General features: G+C 41.4%; 2 protein-coding genes across 2 annotated transcripts in view; one reads left to right on the forward strand and one right to left on the reverse strand.

Annotated features, from left to right (window-relative positions):
- The window catches only part of trpa1b (transient receptor potential cation channel, subfamily A, member 1b), a 42,177-nt gene extending 40,603 nt beyond the window's left edge, over positions 1–1,574 (reverse strand). The window contains exon 1 of the mRNA XM_014335593.2: positions 1,491–1,574. The gene's annotated coding sequence lies outside the window, so the exon portion shown is untranslated. The remainder of the gene's footprint in view (positions 1–1,490) is intronic.
- A 231-nt stretch (positions 1,575–1,805) lies between these two features.
- kcnb2b (potassium voltage-gated channel subfamily B member 2b) overlaps positions 1,806–15,455 on the forward strand; it is a 92,060-nt gene continuing 78,410 nt past the window's right edge. The window contains exons 1-2 of the mRNA XM_005912159.3: positions 1,806–1,925; positions 2,909–3,620. Coding sequence (XP_005912221.1) covers positions 3,036–3,620 — 585 coding nt within the window. The 5' untranslated portion in view covers positions 1,806–1,925; positions 2,909–3,035. The remainder of the gene's footprint in view (positions 1,926–2,908; positions 3,621–15,455) is intronic.

Raw genomic sequence — 15,455 nt, forward strand, 5'->3', positions numbered from 1 at the left:
AACCTGTTGGAAAGTTGGTAATTATAGATATCAAGCTGGTAACTAGAATTATTCCACCCACATGGTGGGATGGATGCAGGCTGCCTTCAACTCCCTGGAGTACCCGCGCATGCAGGTGGTGTTAGCACAGGGCTGGAAGCATCTACAGCAAGTACACATTACTGCACGCAACACAAATCACTGCTGTAGAAGCTGCACAATGTTGCCCTGTTGCGCTACCTCACGTGGGATAACTGATTGGCTGCCAGTTTCGCAATAATTAATGAAAGGGGACACAGTCGATTACTCTTAATCATTATTCGGTACCCTCATTAACAACCTTTGTCATCAGCAGTTTTCTTGTCAACAGCAGAATATTTTACATCTGTCACTTAGGGGTCATAGTCATGCTTCAGTGCAGCAGACCTGAGGCCTGTCATATTAATACACCCCTGATAACAAGGGGTTAAATGAATACATCTTTAAATCATTACCTGATTAAGTGGTAAACATTTTTTTTGGGGTGTAAAATAATAGATTCTTTGCATTTGTAGAATCGCACAAATCCTGCAATCCTCTTGCCATCTTTTAAAAAAACAGTCCCAAAGCAAATGCAGCTTAGTCTATGCACTAGACCGCCAGATTGCTGAGGTCACATTCAAACAACTAATCGGGGTGATACGTGATTGCCATGCGTGTGCTGTGGGAATGTACAAAATCTGTGAAGACCACCAAAACAATACTGACCTTCAAACATTGTGCCCACACAGTTAAGAAATAGTATAGGCTACATGCACACCAGGCTCTCTTTAGTCAGTGCAGCAGTATTGATCATTTGTCACTCGAAGGAAAGAACATGGCAGAGAAATTGATTACACATATGCATCGTATAATCAAATTTCTGGAAAAGTGCTTAGCTAAGGGGGAAATGTTCAGTTGACACATGAGTAGACTCTATAAGAAAATATCACCGCAGCACTGGACAATATTCCTGTGCACTGAGTGAGCGAGAGATGAAGAAACGGGAGCAATCTGGTGTATAATGCCAAATACATGTGAGATTTTAGCTGTTGTCCTTACAATAGGTGGCCGCCATGCTAGCGTGTGAGTGACCTAAAGTAGTTTGGTAAAATGTAAAAACTGCTCTCCTGAGAAATTTTGTTGAAGATTATTCACAGCAGATAATCCAACTTCAAATCTCCACCGAAACAGGAAATACAGCGCAATATTTACAGTCACACCTACGGCAAGGAGTGCACCTATCCTTTGCTACCAACACTTTACGCACAGCAACGATAGGCCAGTGGTGTATTATATACTCTATAGACGTATTGTAAAGATTTTGCTTTTGATTTGCCGTGCGTGACTGCTCTTGTAGGATAATATGATCCAGGATTTCGCTCAGTAACTTTAAAAATCTCTCCTCTCCGTGATTAGAAATCGAACACTTACTGAACATTTTGTTCTATTTCAGAAAAATAATATTCCGCCCGCTTGTGATTTGGTTTCACCTCTAGGATGTGGTGCAGCCCATGTGCGCCCCTCTGCTCCTCCTTATGTAGTATACAGCGGGACACTCCGCAGTTCGCTTATCCCGTTCCTTCTCGTTGCCTTTTACGCGCTCTACGTCTGCAGTTACAGTGATTCAGAGCCCCTGTCTTCAAGCTTTTGGATGAAGTCGCAGGACTCATTTCCTCGGCGTTCCCATGGCGAAACGACACTGTCCGATCTCCCGATGAACATTTTCAGAGGAAGACGTTGACGCTTTTTTCTTCTCTTTTCGACTCATTTTCACACAAAATGTGGGGCGCGCGTTCTCTGCGCGGCGGAGTGCTTCCTACAGCAATAGCCGCTTGACTGAAGGGGAGATCCCGACTCCCTTTTCGTCCTCTGCTCCCTCAGGAACAAGAGGAGTTTGCATGCAAAAGGTGGTTTGTCAAGGCAAGGTGAGACTCATTTTTACAACATATATTCTGCTGTTTTTCTTTTGTTTTTGTTTTTTAAACTCTACTTTGAAGTGAGTCGAAAACGAATGTGCGCTACCAGAGCAGCAGGGATTGTTAGACTGGTTTAGATTGATGGTAGGTGGTGGACTGAACACAGATAAGAAAAAACAGCAGTGTAACAGGTATGCGATTATACTACAGTTATATTATCCGCGCGATTTCGCTGTGCATGCCCCTCTTATACACATCCATGTAGATCTTAAAATTGGCTTCCTAGTGGCAAATTCGTGATACAGATAATACGGCAGTTGGGGATGTAACTAAAAACTGTTGCATCCAGGAGTACTCCCATCATTCCCTGCTACATAGACTTATTTCTCATTATTTTTTATGTTTTTAATTTATTTTTTAAACCCTTGTGCGGCTAATTAGTAAAAGGGATATATTTACAACTTTTAATTATAAAATATTGAATTTTATACATATATATATATATACATCCCAGTCAAAATAATTTTCCTTAGTAGCTTTTTGTTTATGTGCAGGGAGTTAAATTTTACTGAAAAAATATGACTCTAATGATATATGATAATGACAAGTTAAAAATTGTTGCCTCACATGCCTCCAGATTGGTGCATCTAAACAATAATGGCACATGACCCATTTGGGGTGCCACAGAAAGTAGCAGGAGTTCATTTCCTCACTACAGCGCTGCTGGAGTGGAATGCAAAGCAAAGCAGCCATATTGACAAAATCATTGATTCTGCCTAACACCTTCACAGAAATGTGGGATCAATAACGCTGCACGGCTGATGCTATTTTTTGACAATATGAAGTAACAGGTGACTGTTCCCAACTGAAGAGATCGCATTTGTTTTCTAATTTTGGAGGTGAAATGTGTCTCTTTTGATGCTGCAATTGATTTAACTAATGTGCCATCAGTCACTCACTCATCTCACACCCTCTCTCTTTTGTTTTCTCAGCCATGGAGGGACTTGCCTAAAGACGAGCCAACATAACCGACATAAGAGCTTTAAATTATTTTCCCATATTTCGGGGGGGTGAGGAGGTCAGTTTAACATCTTCCCAGAAGTCTCCTTTTCCATCACCATGGCTGAGAAACTCGGACCAATCGGAGTTAAGCCCATCAACATCCGAACTGCTCCCTCGCTTCCCCCTGAGCCCATCGACATAATCCGCACCAAAGCCCGCTCCCGCAGAGTCCGCCTTAATGTCGGGGGTCTGAATCATGAAGTCCTGTGGCGGACCCTGGATCGGCTACCCAGGACCCGGCTTGGCAAGCTTCGAGAGTGCAACAGCCACGAGTCCCTGATGGAAATCTGTGACGACTACAGCCTGAACGAGAACGAATACTTCTTCGATCGGCACCCGGGGGCCTTCACCTCCATTTTGAACTTTTACCGCACAGGCAAGTTGCACATGATGGAGGAGATGTGCGCCCTGTCGTTTGGCCAGGAGTTAGACTACTGGGGTATTGATGAGATCTACCTGGAGTCTTGCTGCCAGGCCCGTTACCACCAGAAAAAAGAGCAGATGAATGAGGAACTGCGGAGGGAGGCAGAGACAATGAGGGAGAGGGAGGGAGAGGGAGAGTTTGATAACACCTGCTGCCCGGACAAGAGGAAGAAACTGTGGGATCTCCTGGAGAAACCCAACTCCTCAGTGGCTGCCAAGGTAGGAAACCCAAACTGGAAGTGCGATCACACCGTCTCACATTTCATGTTCACATTCAAAGCTGAACATGCTCCCTGGATCTCAACACATTGCAGACATGGTTATCAAAGGCCAGATCTATCCTGTAAAAACAAAAATACTGATGAGTTCATCGGTTTGAAATGTAGTGAAAGCTGCTGTCTTTGGATAACAATTTGTACGGATGGAGGAAAAGCAGAATATAGGGATGAAAAATCATCCTTAAGTAAAAACGCACAGTTCTAGTATGAGTGGGAATCACTGAACTAGAAAGAGTTTGACTTCATTTGCTTTGATGAAATAATCGGTAGGAGTGTCAGCTTCTGGTCTGGCTTTCTTTGCCTGGATAAAATAGACCACATCTGTTCATGGCTTGTAAAACGGTACATTTCTTGGACAGAGCGGTACAAGTATATATTCTCATGTGGCTCTATTATGCGTAAGTCTTACTGATTAGATGTACTTCTTTCTCAGTCCGACTGTGAGTCAGGAAAATGTCATAAGGTGCTTGCATACGTATCGATAAATACAGTTTCTATAGCCCTGTTTTATAAATACTTGTATATAAATAAAGGCATCTTTATTTGGTGTGACTGAGGGCTGAGGTAGTCATCGGTGCAGCTGCTACCCACCTTTCCACATGTTTAGAAAAATGCTGCATCAGTCGCATACAGCCCCGTGTTCATTCATGCCCCGAATCAACATGATAAATACTACAGACATCAAGTGACTGTCTTGCCATGTTGTCATGGCTGCTCCTTGTAAAACGATGACATCTCCTCCTCCTCCACCTTCTCATTCCACCCTCACTCAGTCCTCAATTAGGATGGTCAGCCTTGATGAAATCCAATCACTGGTAATTTAGTATCCTGATCCCATCATCATGCAGTGCAAGCGGGGCAGGGCTCATCGGGATTATATTCCACGTCAGAGGATCATAAACACAGGGACCTGCGTGCGTGACCCAAGAAACATCATCCCCGTCGGATGTACTGTACAGTGCACGTTGGATGATGCATTGTTCTGAGCCCTTTTCCATTAAAGCAAAAGCTGTTTCACTTCGACTGGGACAGTTTGGAATTCGTGCTCGATTCAATTTTAGACCCCCGGTGCTAAAATTATGGTGCAATATTCAGCTTTGAAATGGCAGAAAATGGTAATGGCTCTCAATGCATAAAGTTCAGCTCATTTTACAGGCTGCTATAGATGTTTTATTTTTCTCCTGCCTTCCTGTATTATATCCATATAGCTTGTTTACCCACACATCAACTAGTGATATGTGACTGACGAGGACCCCGCCTCACCTCGATGATTGATTTCATCCTCATCGGGGGAAGCTTTATATCACCTAAATTAATTAAAGAGCTGGCAATATTTAATTTAAGGCAAACCTTGGTGATAGCAGTGTAGTAACTTGATATGTGTGTGGATTTTAAACTGATAAGTCCAAGTATAGTCCCTTAGTCTCCAGACACGTCTACGTATTGCTGACCTGTACACTATTGCACGGGGAAAGCCTGTGAAACCTGAAAGGGAAATTCCACCCTAATTCAAATGGCACTGACGTTCTGCAGACTGCTTTGCAAGACGAGCTTGAATGTGACTCTAATGCCTCGGCTTTGTGATTTCACTAAGGTTATCTGCAGTTGAAAGTACATTTGGAAATAACCTGCCAGGGCTGCTGGACTGTCAGATGGCAGCTCCCTGAGGTCAGGGAAGCCTTTTATGGGGCACATATTGTACGTGCCTTGAAAGCCCTTTACCAGGGAAATGCCATTACAAGCCTGGTACACAGCAATGTGCTTTTATTCAAAGCAATATGAGCCCTTTGTCAAATGCAATCACAGAGTCTTATGGCATAGAATATACACCTTCCCTTCACTTTCTTTGTTTTTCTGTAAAGCAGGCTTTATGAGATTTACGAGGAACCCAGTCTGACACTTAATGCTACTGCTGGCCCGCTCTGCCCTTAAATAAAGGTAAGGCATAAGAGGGCCGACCTTTTCAGAAGGGTCCATCAATTTAGGATTTCATTCTTTCAGGATTTCATTCATGCTTTGGGAGCACTGGCAGAGGAAGGGAAAAGGCAGAAGCCTAGCACACACTGCACCAAAACAGAAAAAAAAGGTGCTTAGAGAGAGCCACAAGTGAAGGGAGAGCTGCGGTGGACAAGATAGTGGCAAAGGAAAGCCCTGAGAGAGAGAGAGTGATGTAAGAGATGAAGTCATGTAAGTTACGCCTCAGGATGCTGAGCTGGATCTTTGCAAATCTTTCTCAGTGAATTATGAATGGTCCAAAGAAAGAGAACACTCGGCAGTGCGGTGGCTTCTTAATGTTGCTGTGACTTTTGGTTTAGTGCCCTCTCGCGTGGGTGGGTGGGACGGGAGTGCACTGTCGGGTGTTTGGCGTGCGAGAATTTCATGTAGAAGAAAAGATCTTCCAGGCTCGTGCACTGTAGTGCGAGTTGAATTAAATCACACATGTAAGGGACAGATTTCGTAAACGGTGTGTGAGCGCTTGTAGTTGTGTTTAGCTTTATGGGGAGTTACAAAAAGTTGCGCTGTTTTCTAAACAGAGGTGCAGTCGGTGCATTTTAATATCAAGCGCAAAAAATTAAAAGAACCTGTTTGTAAATGTTAATATTGTTTAGTAAATCAGTATAGATGCAAATAATAGAGTTTCCACCTCTTACATAAAATGCTGTCACTGCACTGTCTTTGTAAATACAAACACAAACACACACGTATATACATTTTTTATATTATCTCTACTTGTCAATTAGATACTGTATATAATAATTTAGTGGCAGTTGTGCTCTGAAAAATAAAACCTAAGATGGTGTTTGCATCTTTTCCCTCCTTGAGGCTATAATTTCTTGTAATCCGGTAGAACGTGTCATCCTTGATATTGAGCCAGAAGGACTTAGTGCTGCCCCGACCTTTTTTGTTTATAATGAGTCATGGGTATAGTTCTACAGCAAATATTCTTAACACTAGCTTGCACAAGGAAGTCGTATTAAAATGGCTGGATTGCTTTGGGAAATATGAATTTATTTTTGCCTTGATGTCTCTCTGTGTAAATGCACTTTAACAGTCATGATGCCAAGATGGCAAATGTAACTTGTGCATGCAGTTTGTAACCTGCCTGTGTTTTTCCATTTGAAGTGTTTTTTGTCAGTGAGATGGAAAATGTGATTAGATGGCCCCAATGCATTTGTTTCTGCCTTCAAATAAACACAACGGTATGCAAAAAAAAAAAAACCAAACCAAATCGTGTAATAAGTATCACGATGTTAACGAACAGTTGCTACAGATCTTAGCGGTTTAGTCAGTATTAAAAATTATTGTTATTAGTCGTGACATGGGTGCATACAGTGCTCAGTTTTAATAGTGCAGTATGCAAGAGCAGCATCTTTTCTTAATCTTGATTTGTTTCATGCAGTGCTTGCAGTTAAACCTTTTAGAATATTAATAATGTAATGCACAGTATTAGAGCTTTAATACACCAGTGACTCTAAAAGAGAAAGTCTATATGGGCAGCCCCGGAAAAATAATAGCAGAGGATTCAGAGCATTTTAAAGAGATCAGTGTTTCTTTCTGTTCCCCCACCCTCCCTACCCAGCCAGCCAGCCAGCCACCCACACACACACACACACACACACACAGGCCATGTCCAGCCCTATGCTTGCCCCTAATGTGGATGTGCAACATTACTCTCCCCTTTATCTAATAAGCTAGTCTAGCTAGTGGAAATGGTAAGCAGTGGGACTGCATGGGCGCAGCCTTGTGCTGTTTGGTCCTCCCACGCTTGGAAGCAGCCAAAGTCAGTCCACTGTTGATGATGATGATAATGACACCGTATAAGGAAGCTGTAACAAAATACCTTACTGTAACACGCATCCTAAATGTCACTGTGTGAATGTCAGTGTTGTCATAATCATCCGTCTCAATGTGGTGCGCTAAATCCACAGTACACACTGCCCGTTTGGCTTTGTTGGCTCATTTATAGAATTGCATATAGAACGGGACATGTGAGACGGCAGAAGTGACAATATTAATGCGTAGCTTTGGATGTGATAGGAGCAAATTCAATTAGCATACTGTTGTGGCACGACTCCACGGCGTTTGATGCCGCCCGTTGTTTCACATCAGCGCAGACAGCCCCTTCCCGTCCATCCATCTGTTTCCTTCCAGGCTTTTATAGCACTGAAGTGAGCATTTGGCCTTGTGTGTACATCGATGGAGTTTCTGATATTGCCTGACTCAAAGATGAGTGGAGATGGGGAAAGGAAAAATGAGCGTGGCCTTTCGTCAGCATTAAGTCAAACGTTCTCTGTGTCAGATTCAAGCAGCAGGTGGACCCGCTAATCTGTCTTTCATAATCATTCTTTCATCTCTGCCTGACTCGTGGTCTGTTCTCAGAAGTTTAAATATATAAGTGCTGGCATATTATTGACAAAAACTCAGCTTGTTGGGGAAATATGTGCGTTCTAGCTACTTTTTACCTATGTTGTGAAAAGCCTCTCCGATTGATACCGACCTTGACTTCCAAGTTTGTTTGTTTTTTCAAGCAATGCATCCATGTACAGAAAGTAATGGTAACTCAAATCTATGGGAGTTATCATGTTACATTTGAAGAAGTTATCAGGATGCATAGCCGGAGCGAGTTTGTCATTTGGGCAGAGCGCACCTTCTCTCCTCGTGTAGTCTCCTCGTTGCATAAGCCTTCCATCAGGCCTCTAATCAGTACAGCCTAGCATTTAGACACCAGCACCTAAATCCTCTTTACCCAGCATTCATAATCAGATAAGAAAGAACCTGCTAGATTATAGGTGGCATGAGTTCTTATAGTCCCGCCATGAGAAGAGGCAGAAGCATTTGTCATCAGGATGTTCCAGGAAAAACTTTACCCCTTCCACCGCTGCCTTTCTTCTCTCTCTATGTCACCTGCAACAAAATATAATTTTTGAGATGATCTTTTGGCTGCGATCACTTGTGCAGTGATCAAATATTGTTTTGGGGATAACAAGAACTTTGCAAGAGCCCTGACAATAACAAGCAACGGATTTTCATTCCCTCAAAATATACTCTGGATCAGTTTCATCTATAAAAAGAAGTGCTTATGTTCCTTCATTTAAAGCGTTTTTTGATGGTGTCTTCTATTGTTTTCTTTGAGAAGTGGCTGATTTGTTGTATGCACATTGAATACTCACCGGTTTGTTCTGCTATTTGATCACTCTAAACATGAATTTCCACACATGGACAACAAATGGCACTAGCGCTGTAAGCAGTAGAGTACTTTCCACTGTCCTTTGTTTTGTTAGTGCTGTCTGAATTTATAGTTATGTTACCAAGCAGCAAATATCAACTTTCCTAACAAAAGCATTCCACGTTGATGAGTACTATGACATCTGTTGACAGGGTCATTTCACGTGGCTCTGTAGGAATAAAATTGCATTAAAACTTCTGATATCCTGCTTTGCAGCTCGAATGTAATACTGCATTTATTTATAAGGGTTTACACTCATGCCTTAGGTGTGTTTGATTTTCTCAGATTGCTGTAATCGACCGCTACATGAACAAAAATAGTGGTAAGTGTGGCATGAAATACACACAGATAACATTACACTGACATTTCATTACGCAAAAGCAATTTTTAATTTGAAATACCCCGAAAATTGAGCTTGTGTCAGATTATCCTGCACTGCTAAGAGGCAGACTGGATCTCATGTGGATTTTACAGCAGAGGTATCCCAGGGTCATATTTAAAATGAGGGGGAGGTTAGGACACTGCAGTTCTTTATTGATCCAAACAAAGCCTTGTATCTGCGAGGGAACGTGTATAGTGATGCAAAAGAGGTTGGGGAAGACAAATAGGGGGACGGCACATAAAGTAAGTAAGTAAGTAAGTAAGTAAAATTTTATTTATATAGCACATTTCTAGATAAGAGATCACAAAGTGCTTTACAAGGTATAGTAAGTTCATCTGTCTCAGTACTAAATTGTTGCTGTATATTTTATTTCAAAAATTCCCCTCCATCAGTGTATGCGTTTATTGTGACACACACTTCTGTGACAACCCAGTGCTGCTTTCTTTAGTTATGATCACCAGTGGGATTTTGCGTGCAGAGGAATTACAGTTTGAATGCAGCTCAGTGGCCATGGCATCCCAAAAGAGCCCAGGGGCCTGTCTTACGGCTAATTGCAGTTGACCATGCGTGTAGTGATTCATGAATGAAGACATCATTAAGTGAAACTCGTGAGGCACGTCTAATCCTCACTATGTTAGCCACACAATTTAACTAATACAGGAAAGGAGATCAACAAGCAAATCCTCTTTTTTTAAGCATTGGTCTAAAGCATAAACAACAAGGTCAATACAAACCAAAGCTAATGAGTGGCCAGATGGTGTGAGAGGATAGCTGAAGTCTATTAAGTAACTGTGCTATTATACCCTCAGTTTACTACCTCACCTACAACTGAGCAAGCTTGGTACGGCTATACTGCTCTTCCATTATTTTTATATTTAATAAATTAACATATAAATTACCCTGTATAGTGATAGTAAAATATATTAGAGGGAGTGGTCAATTAAATTTCCATAATGTTATACTTTAATTGCAGAATAATAAAATTATTACCACAAAAATTGAATTTTTTTTTTTTACTTTAAATCAAAAAAAAAATTGGAGCAATAGCTGTCCTTTGAACAATGAAGAAAAATTTATTTAGACAATGACCTAATTGATTTATCAACAGGCCAATACTATTAGTTGGTAGCTACTTTCTATCAGTCTATCAGTATCAGCATTTATAATAACCGATATATTAATATTTAAAAAGTAACGAAGAGACGGAAGAAACACCCTTCAACCATATCACGAGTGTTGATGTTGCATAGTTTTTCCAGCAGAGGGCACGCTGCAACTTTCCCATTGGAAAACCATGTTTGGAACACAACAAACAGCGGATCTGAGCAAAGTCGGGCGTCGTGTAAGCAAGTAAATAAATAACTTGTTGTAAGAACCCGACACGCACACTGGATTTCATGCACTAAAGGTTTGTTTTCATTTTCGTTTAAGCAACTGTATTTTGATGTTCTGGCACCAGTCGCACAGGAGCAGCTACTTCCTCCTCCTCCTCTCCGTCCCTGCTGTCACTATTTAAACATACAGAGAAGAAGAAGAGGATCACCTAGAGCGGTCACACCTGCCCTCTCTGCCACACCACGGCACTGCCCTGAGAGCTCACTGTAACGCCCCTCCACTGCAACAGGCCAGACCACACCCCTGCCACATAACTGTTTTGTGTGTCTGAAAGAAAAAAAAATGGAATATTGGAAAATTACTGGAGTACCGAAAATAAAAATGTATTTGTATCAGTCCTAAAAACACTGTATTGATTGGGCTCTAATTAAATTTTTCTGTGTGTCATAATAAATCTAACTTGTTTTTACTACCCTTTTGCTTCATTTTTGGTCTCTACCAGCTGCTGTGGAAACTATTTGGCTCTCTGGCTGCCAAATGTTTCACATCATTAGCATTTCCTTCTTGCCTTTTTGTACACGACAGGTGGTGCGCAACAGTGGGTAAGAGTCTGTATGCCAAAAACAGCTGCCTTCTGCTGCAAAGCTTTGTAAAGCTCTGCAATAAACAATTTCTTCCATATATTCCACGTTGCACAGGGCATACCTCAGATCTGACTGCCATCAAATTCCTACATAAACCCCACTGAAATGCTGGGAGTGGCTGCATATGGACCACCAACGAGGGCTAGCGCTGCCCAGTGCTGGCAGCTCGAGTGACGCCCAGAGTAAGAGGTTAATATGTTCCTTCCTCCTCCTGCCTTCCTCATCTCCTCCCTGTTTCCTCCACTGCTGTCTCTCAGGGAAGTTTGCTCACCCTGTCTGTTGTTCTTTTTTCTTGTCCCAGTAGAGATCAGGAATAGGGAGAGATGGAGAGACGACAGGTGCGAGAAGAGAGTCATCATTCTAAATGCTATGAGCATCGGGTCTCTTTTACGTGCTCCAGTAGTCCCCCCTGCACAGACACACACACATTGTGTATGCTGAGCTCACAGCCAGTCTTCCAAATCTCTGCACATACATTGAATAAGACACGCATTTTGCCCTCAGTAAACACACAAGCAGACACGTCTATGTGCAATACACACACACACACACACACACACACACAATAACACACCTCTTTATCTGAAAACCTTCAAATGCTGCTGAGCCAGCTTTCTATGGGCTTCACAACACAGCGAGTGAGATGCTGTTGTCTCCATACCATTTAATAGTCTCCCCACCCTCTTCATAGCCTCCCTTTACATTTCTTTTTATCACCTTCACCCTACAATCATCCATTTCCTCCTATATACCTCCCGTGCCCTTTCCTCTCTCTGCTCTGTTTTTCCATTCTTTCCACATTTCTGTCATTACTTCCCTGCAGCGTGAAAGCTGAATTGTGATCCTTCTTGCTGTTCCATCTTGGGAGCATTGACATGGGAGTGCATTAGTATTCATTGTGGTGTTTATATTTGGCTCTCAGTCCTTCATGTGTGTGACTGACTACCAGTCATCAGAGAAGTGCATCCTGAGTGCAGGACAGTATGCTGCTGGTTCTACCTAGAAAACAGATCTATGGTATAAATTAAGATATCACCCACTGTTTGTTTGAAATCCAGTTGTGACTCTTAGATATTATTAAGTGACCCCAGGCACGTTATTTTGGACAGCATTTAGATGAGAGGGTGGGATCCAGAGTTGTCAGCTAACTTTAGCAAGAATGGCTAGCAAGGTTCATCCATAGATTGTATGGTGCTACGTAACATAAAAGTAAAAACTATTTTACTCTGCATAACCAAAGAGCGGACTTTTTGAATACATTATTATTATAAGAACTTCACAACAGCCTATAACGCTTCATAAAATCAAACACACAGAAACGCACGAAAACACTGCAAACAGTACACATGGCTCAAAGTTAGAGCTAGTTCACTCCTAGTTCAGTACGTCAAATCAAATCAAATCAAATCACTTTTATTGTCACATCACATGTGCAGGTACATTGGTACAGCACATGTGAGTGAAATTCTTGTGTGCGAGCTTCACAAGCAACAGAGTTGTGCAAAATACAATAATGTAAACAAGCAAAATACAAGAATGGCTACATCTAAACTAATAAATATATGTACAATATATAATAGTATATGCATTTCTGGATGTGTATACTAAATGTTTTCACGTGTGTGTGTGTGTGTATACACATATTTTACAATTTAAATAGAGTAAACAATAAAATAAAATTATAAAAATATACAGAGTTGAGACATGTGCAAAACAGTGGCATTACTGTACAGCTGGGATATTTTTGGGCACTTGTGTATACCCATATGGAAAAGATATATATAAATCTTATAAAGTTTGTATCTGTCTTGTGTGAAACTTGTATGAAAAGCATACAAGAGTGAAAACAGATATAAGATCCCTTGAAAAATTATATAATGAAACTTGTATGTTTTGGATACTTACTAAAACAATGTATGAAAGTAATGAGAAAGTGGCCACTTTCATGAGTAAATCATGTAAGCCTTATATGATTTACTCATGAAAGTGGCCACCTTCATGAGTAATCACATATAAGTTTTTATGATTTCTTTTCCATATGGGTAGGAACAGATTTGTGGAATTACTTTGGTCCCTGAAACTATTTTAGTTTTTTAGTTTTTCTGTTTGGCAAAAATGTTTCCAAGTACTGCATTTTTATTTGGTAGAATCTGCTAGAGTTGCTCAGTGACCTGATGAGACATTTCACAATGTTTTACAAGTGAGGTTTCATAACAGAGGAAGTATTAACACAATTTAAAAACAAAAAAACCCAGAAAAACCAACGTGGGTGAGATTAGTTAGAGGTTCTGAGTGTCGCTTTTGATTACATTTCATTTGATTTAATTGTCCTGATCTACGCAGCGTACTGGATACAGTCACTCAAAGCAACAATACCCCTATGCATAACTTTAATAAGCCTTAACACCATTTAAATAATTAGCTCAGTTCAGCAGTTATGAAGGGAAAATTTGTTATAGATAGATATGTTGAGATTGGCTTGGCTTTTGAGAACAGCCTCAGGTGGCTGCTTCAGGAACTGCAGTTGTGCATTGTCTTAGTATTTTTTTGGATATCTGAGGTGCCATAAAGGCAGAATCGCTGCTTTTAAAAAACAAAAACATTGAATATGCATTGAAAATCCTGACAATAAGAGGGGATTTCCTAAGGAGGAAGAGTCCTTTCAGTCAGAAAGAAGTGTGTAATCAACTTCATTTTACTTGTTTCCTCAGAAATGCTGTGTTTGCATTGTTTCCATGGTGACCATGGTGTGCCATGGTGACTTATCGACACCCAGGGAGCAATTCATCTCTATACAGGCTGTGTGTGAGGCAGAGCAGCTGGTACCTCAGCCCCCACAGCCAACCCCTGATGCAAATTTAAGGGAAATGCTTCTGCTCTACATTTTCAGCACGGTTCACGTCTCACTGATTAAAACTTGCCTTCAAAATACTTTTTGCCCCCACTGGGATCATTTTCTTTTTTCCAATTAGGTGTCTTCCTTAATTTTCTGCTTGTATCATTTATAACAGATGCTTTAACAATTCTCGCTGACACTAATATTATTTCCTATTTTGCAGTGCAGCATTTAAATGAGTTCACATTTTCACATATTCAGGGAAAACACTGCCTTTCAATTATGCCGAGATTTAAAAATGAGTTATCCTCTGCTCAAAACTTAGTAAAGCAGTGAAATTGGCTTTTGTGAAAGTCCTGTCTAGGGCAATCACAGGGTCTCCAGAGCATCAGTAACAAAAGAGGGGCTTGATTTTGCAAGACAGGGGAGATGTATTGGAAATCTCTGCTCTATGAAGGATCCTCTGAAGACTTGATAGAAAAAAAGGAAACCGACAGAGCGAGGCTGAAGCAACCTGGTAGCCTTCGTTGCCTCATGGATACTGGCTTGATGAAGCAGAAGCGATTGTGACCGGGCAAACGGGTTTCCCCCTCATCTCCACCACCTCCTCCTTTCTCCAGTCTTAAGCTTTTTTTCGGTCTTTTTCCTGTTTTAGCTCCTCTGTTGGACCGCCTTCATTTTCATATCCGTCTTTCCCTCTTTTTATCACTTTTTTTTCTTGTGTCATCATGCCGTTGGCGTCTCTGTGGGAAGTGCTGCCAGCTGTTTGCTGTCTCTCCGCACTCCAGGAAGTGACAGAAGAAATGATTATATTGCGTGCTCGACGCAAGCCTCCCACATCTTTTGCCTCACCACCAGAGCGCCTTATTGCTGACCACAGTAACTTTCCTTTGCTTTACATGCTTGAATGCTTAAATTTCATCTTACTGAGAAAGTTAATCTAAATACTTTATTTCCATTTTCTGTCACAACAAGATACAGTAAGCGCAGCATGACTCTATAAGTTACAAAGAGGGATGGCAAGGTTTCGTTCATCCGGCACTTCCTATGTAATTCCCAGGCCATTCATGGAAGCAATAAGTCATTCACACAAATCACTAATGTGCCCTCAGCAGGAATGGACAGTTTGTATCTAGTGAGGCAAAGTGACAAGAGGCCTTGATACAGCTCTTTGGCTCCCTAGTGTGATTGTAATCAGCTTAGTGCCAATGAAGAGAGTGACCCCGGCTGGTCAGAGTGCACACAGGGACGATGACACACACACACTACACACAGACCACGTGACCTATGTCACATTTAACAGTATCCCTGTGTGTAGGTGCAGTTGCCTGCTCTCCACTGTCAGCAGGCAA

This window comes from Haplochromis burtoni, unplaced genomic scaffold, assembly GCF_018398535.1.
Source record: "Haplochromis burtoni strain Fernald_Lab_line unplaced genomic scaffold, NCSU_Asbu1 Contig_1, whole genome shotgun sequence".
Taxonomy (NCBI): Eukaryota; Metazoa; Chordata; class Actinopteri; order Cichliformes; family Cichlidae; genus Haplochromis; species Haplochromis burtoni.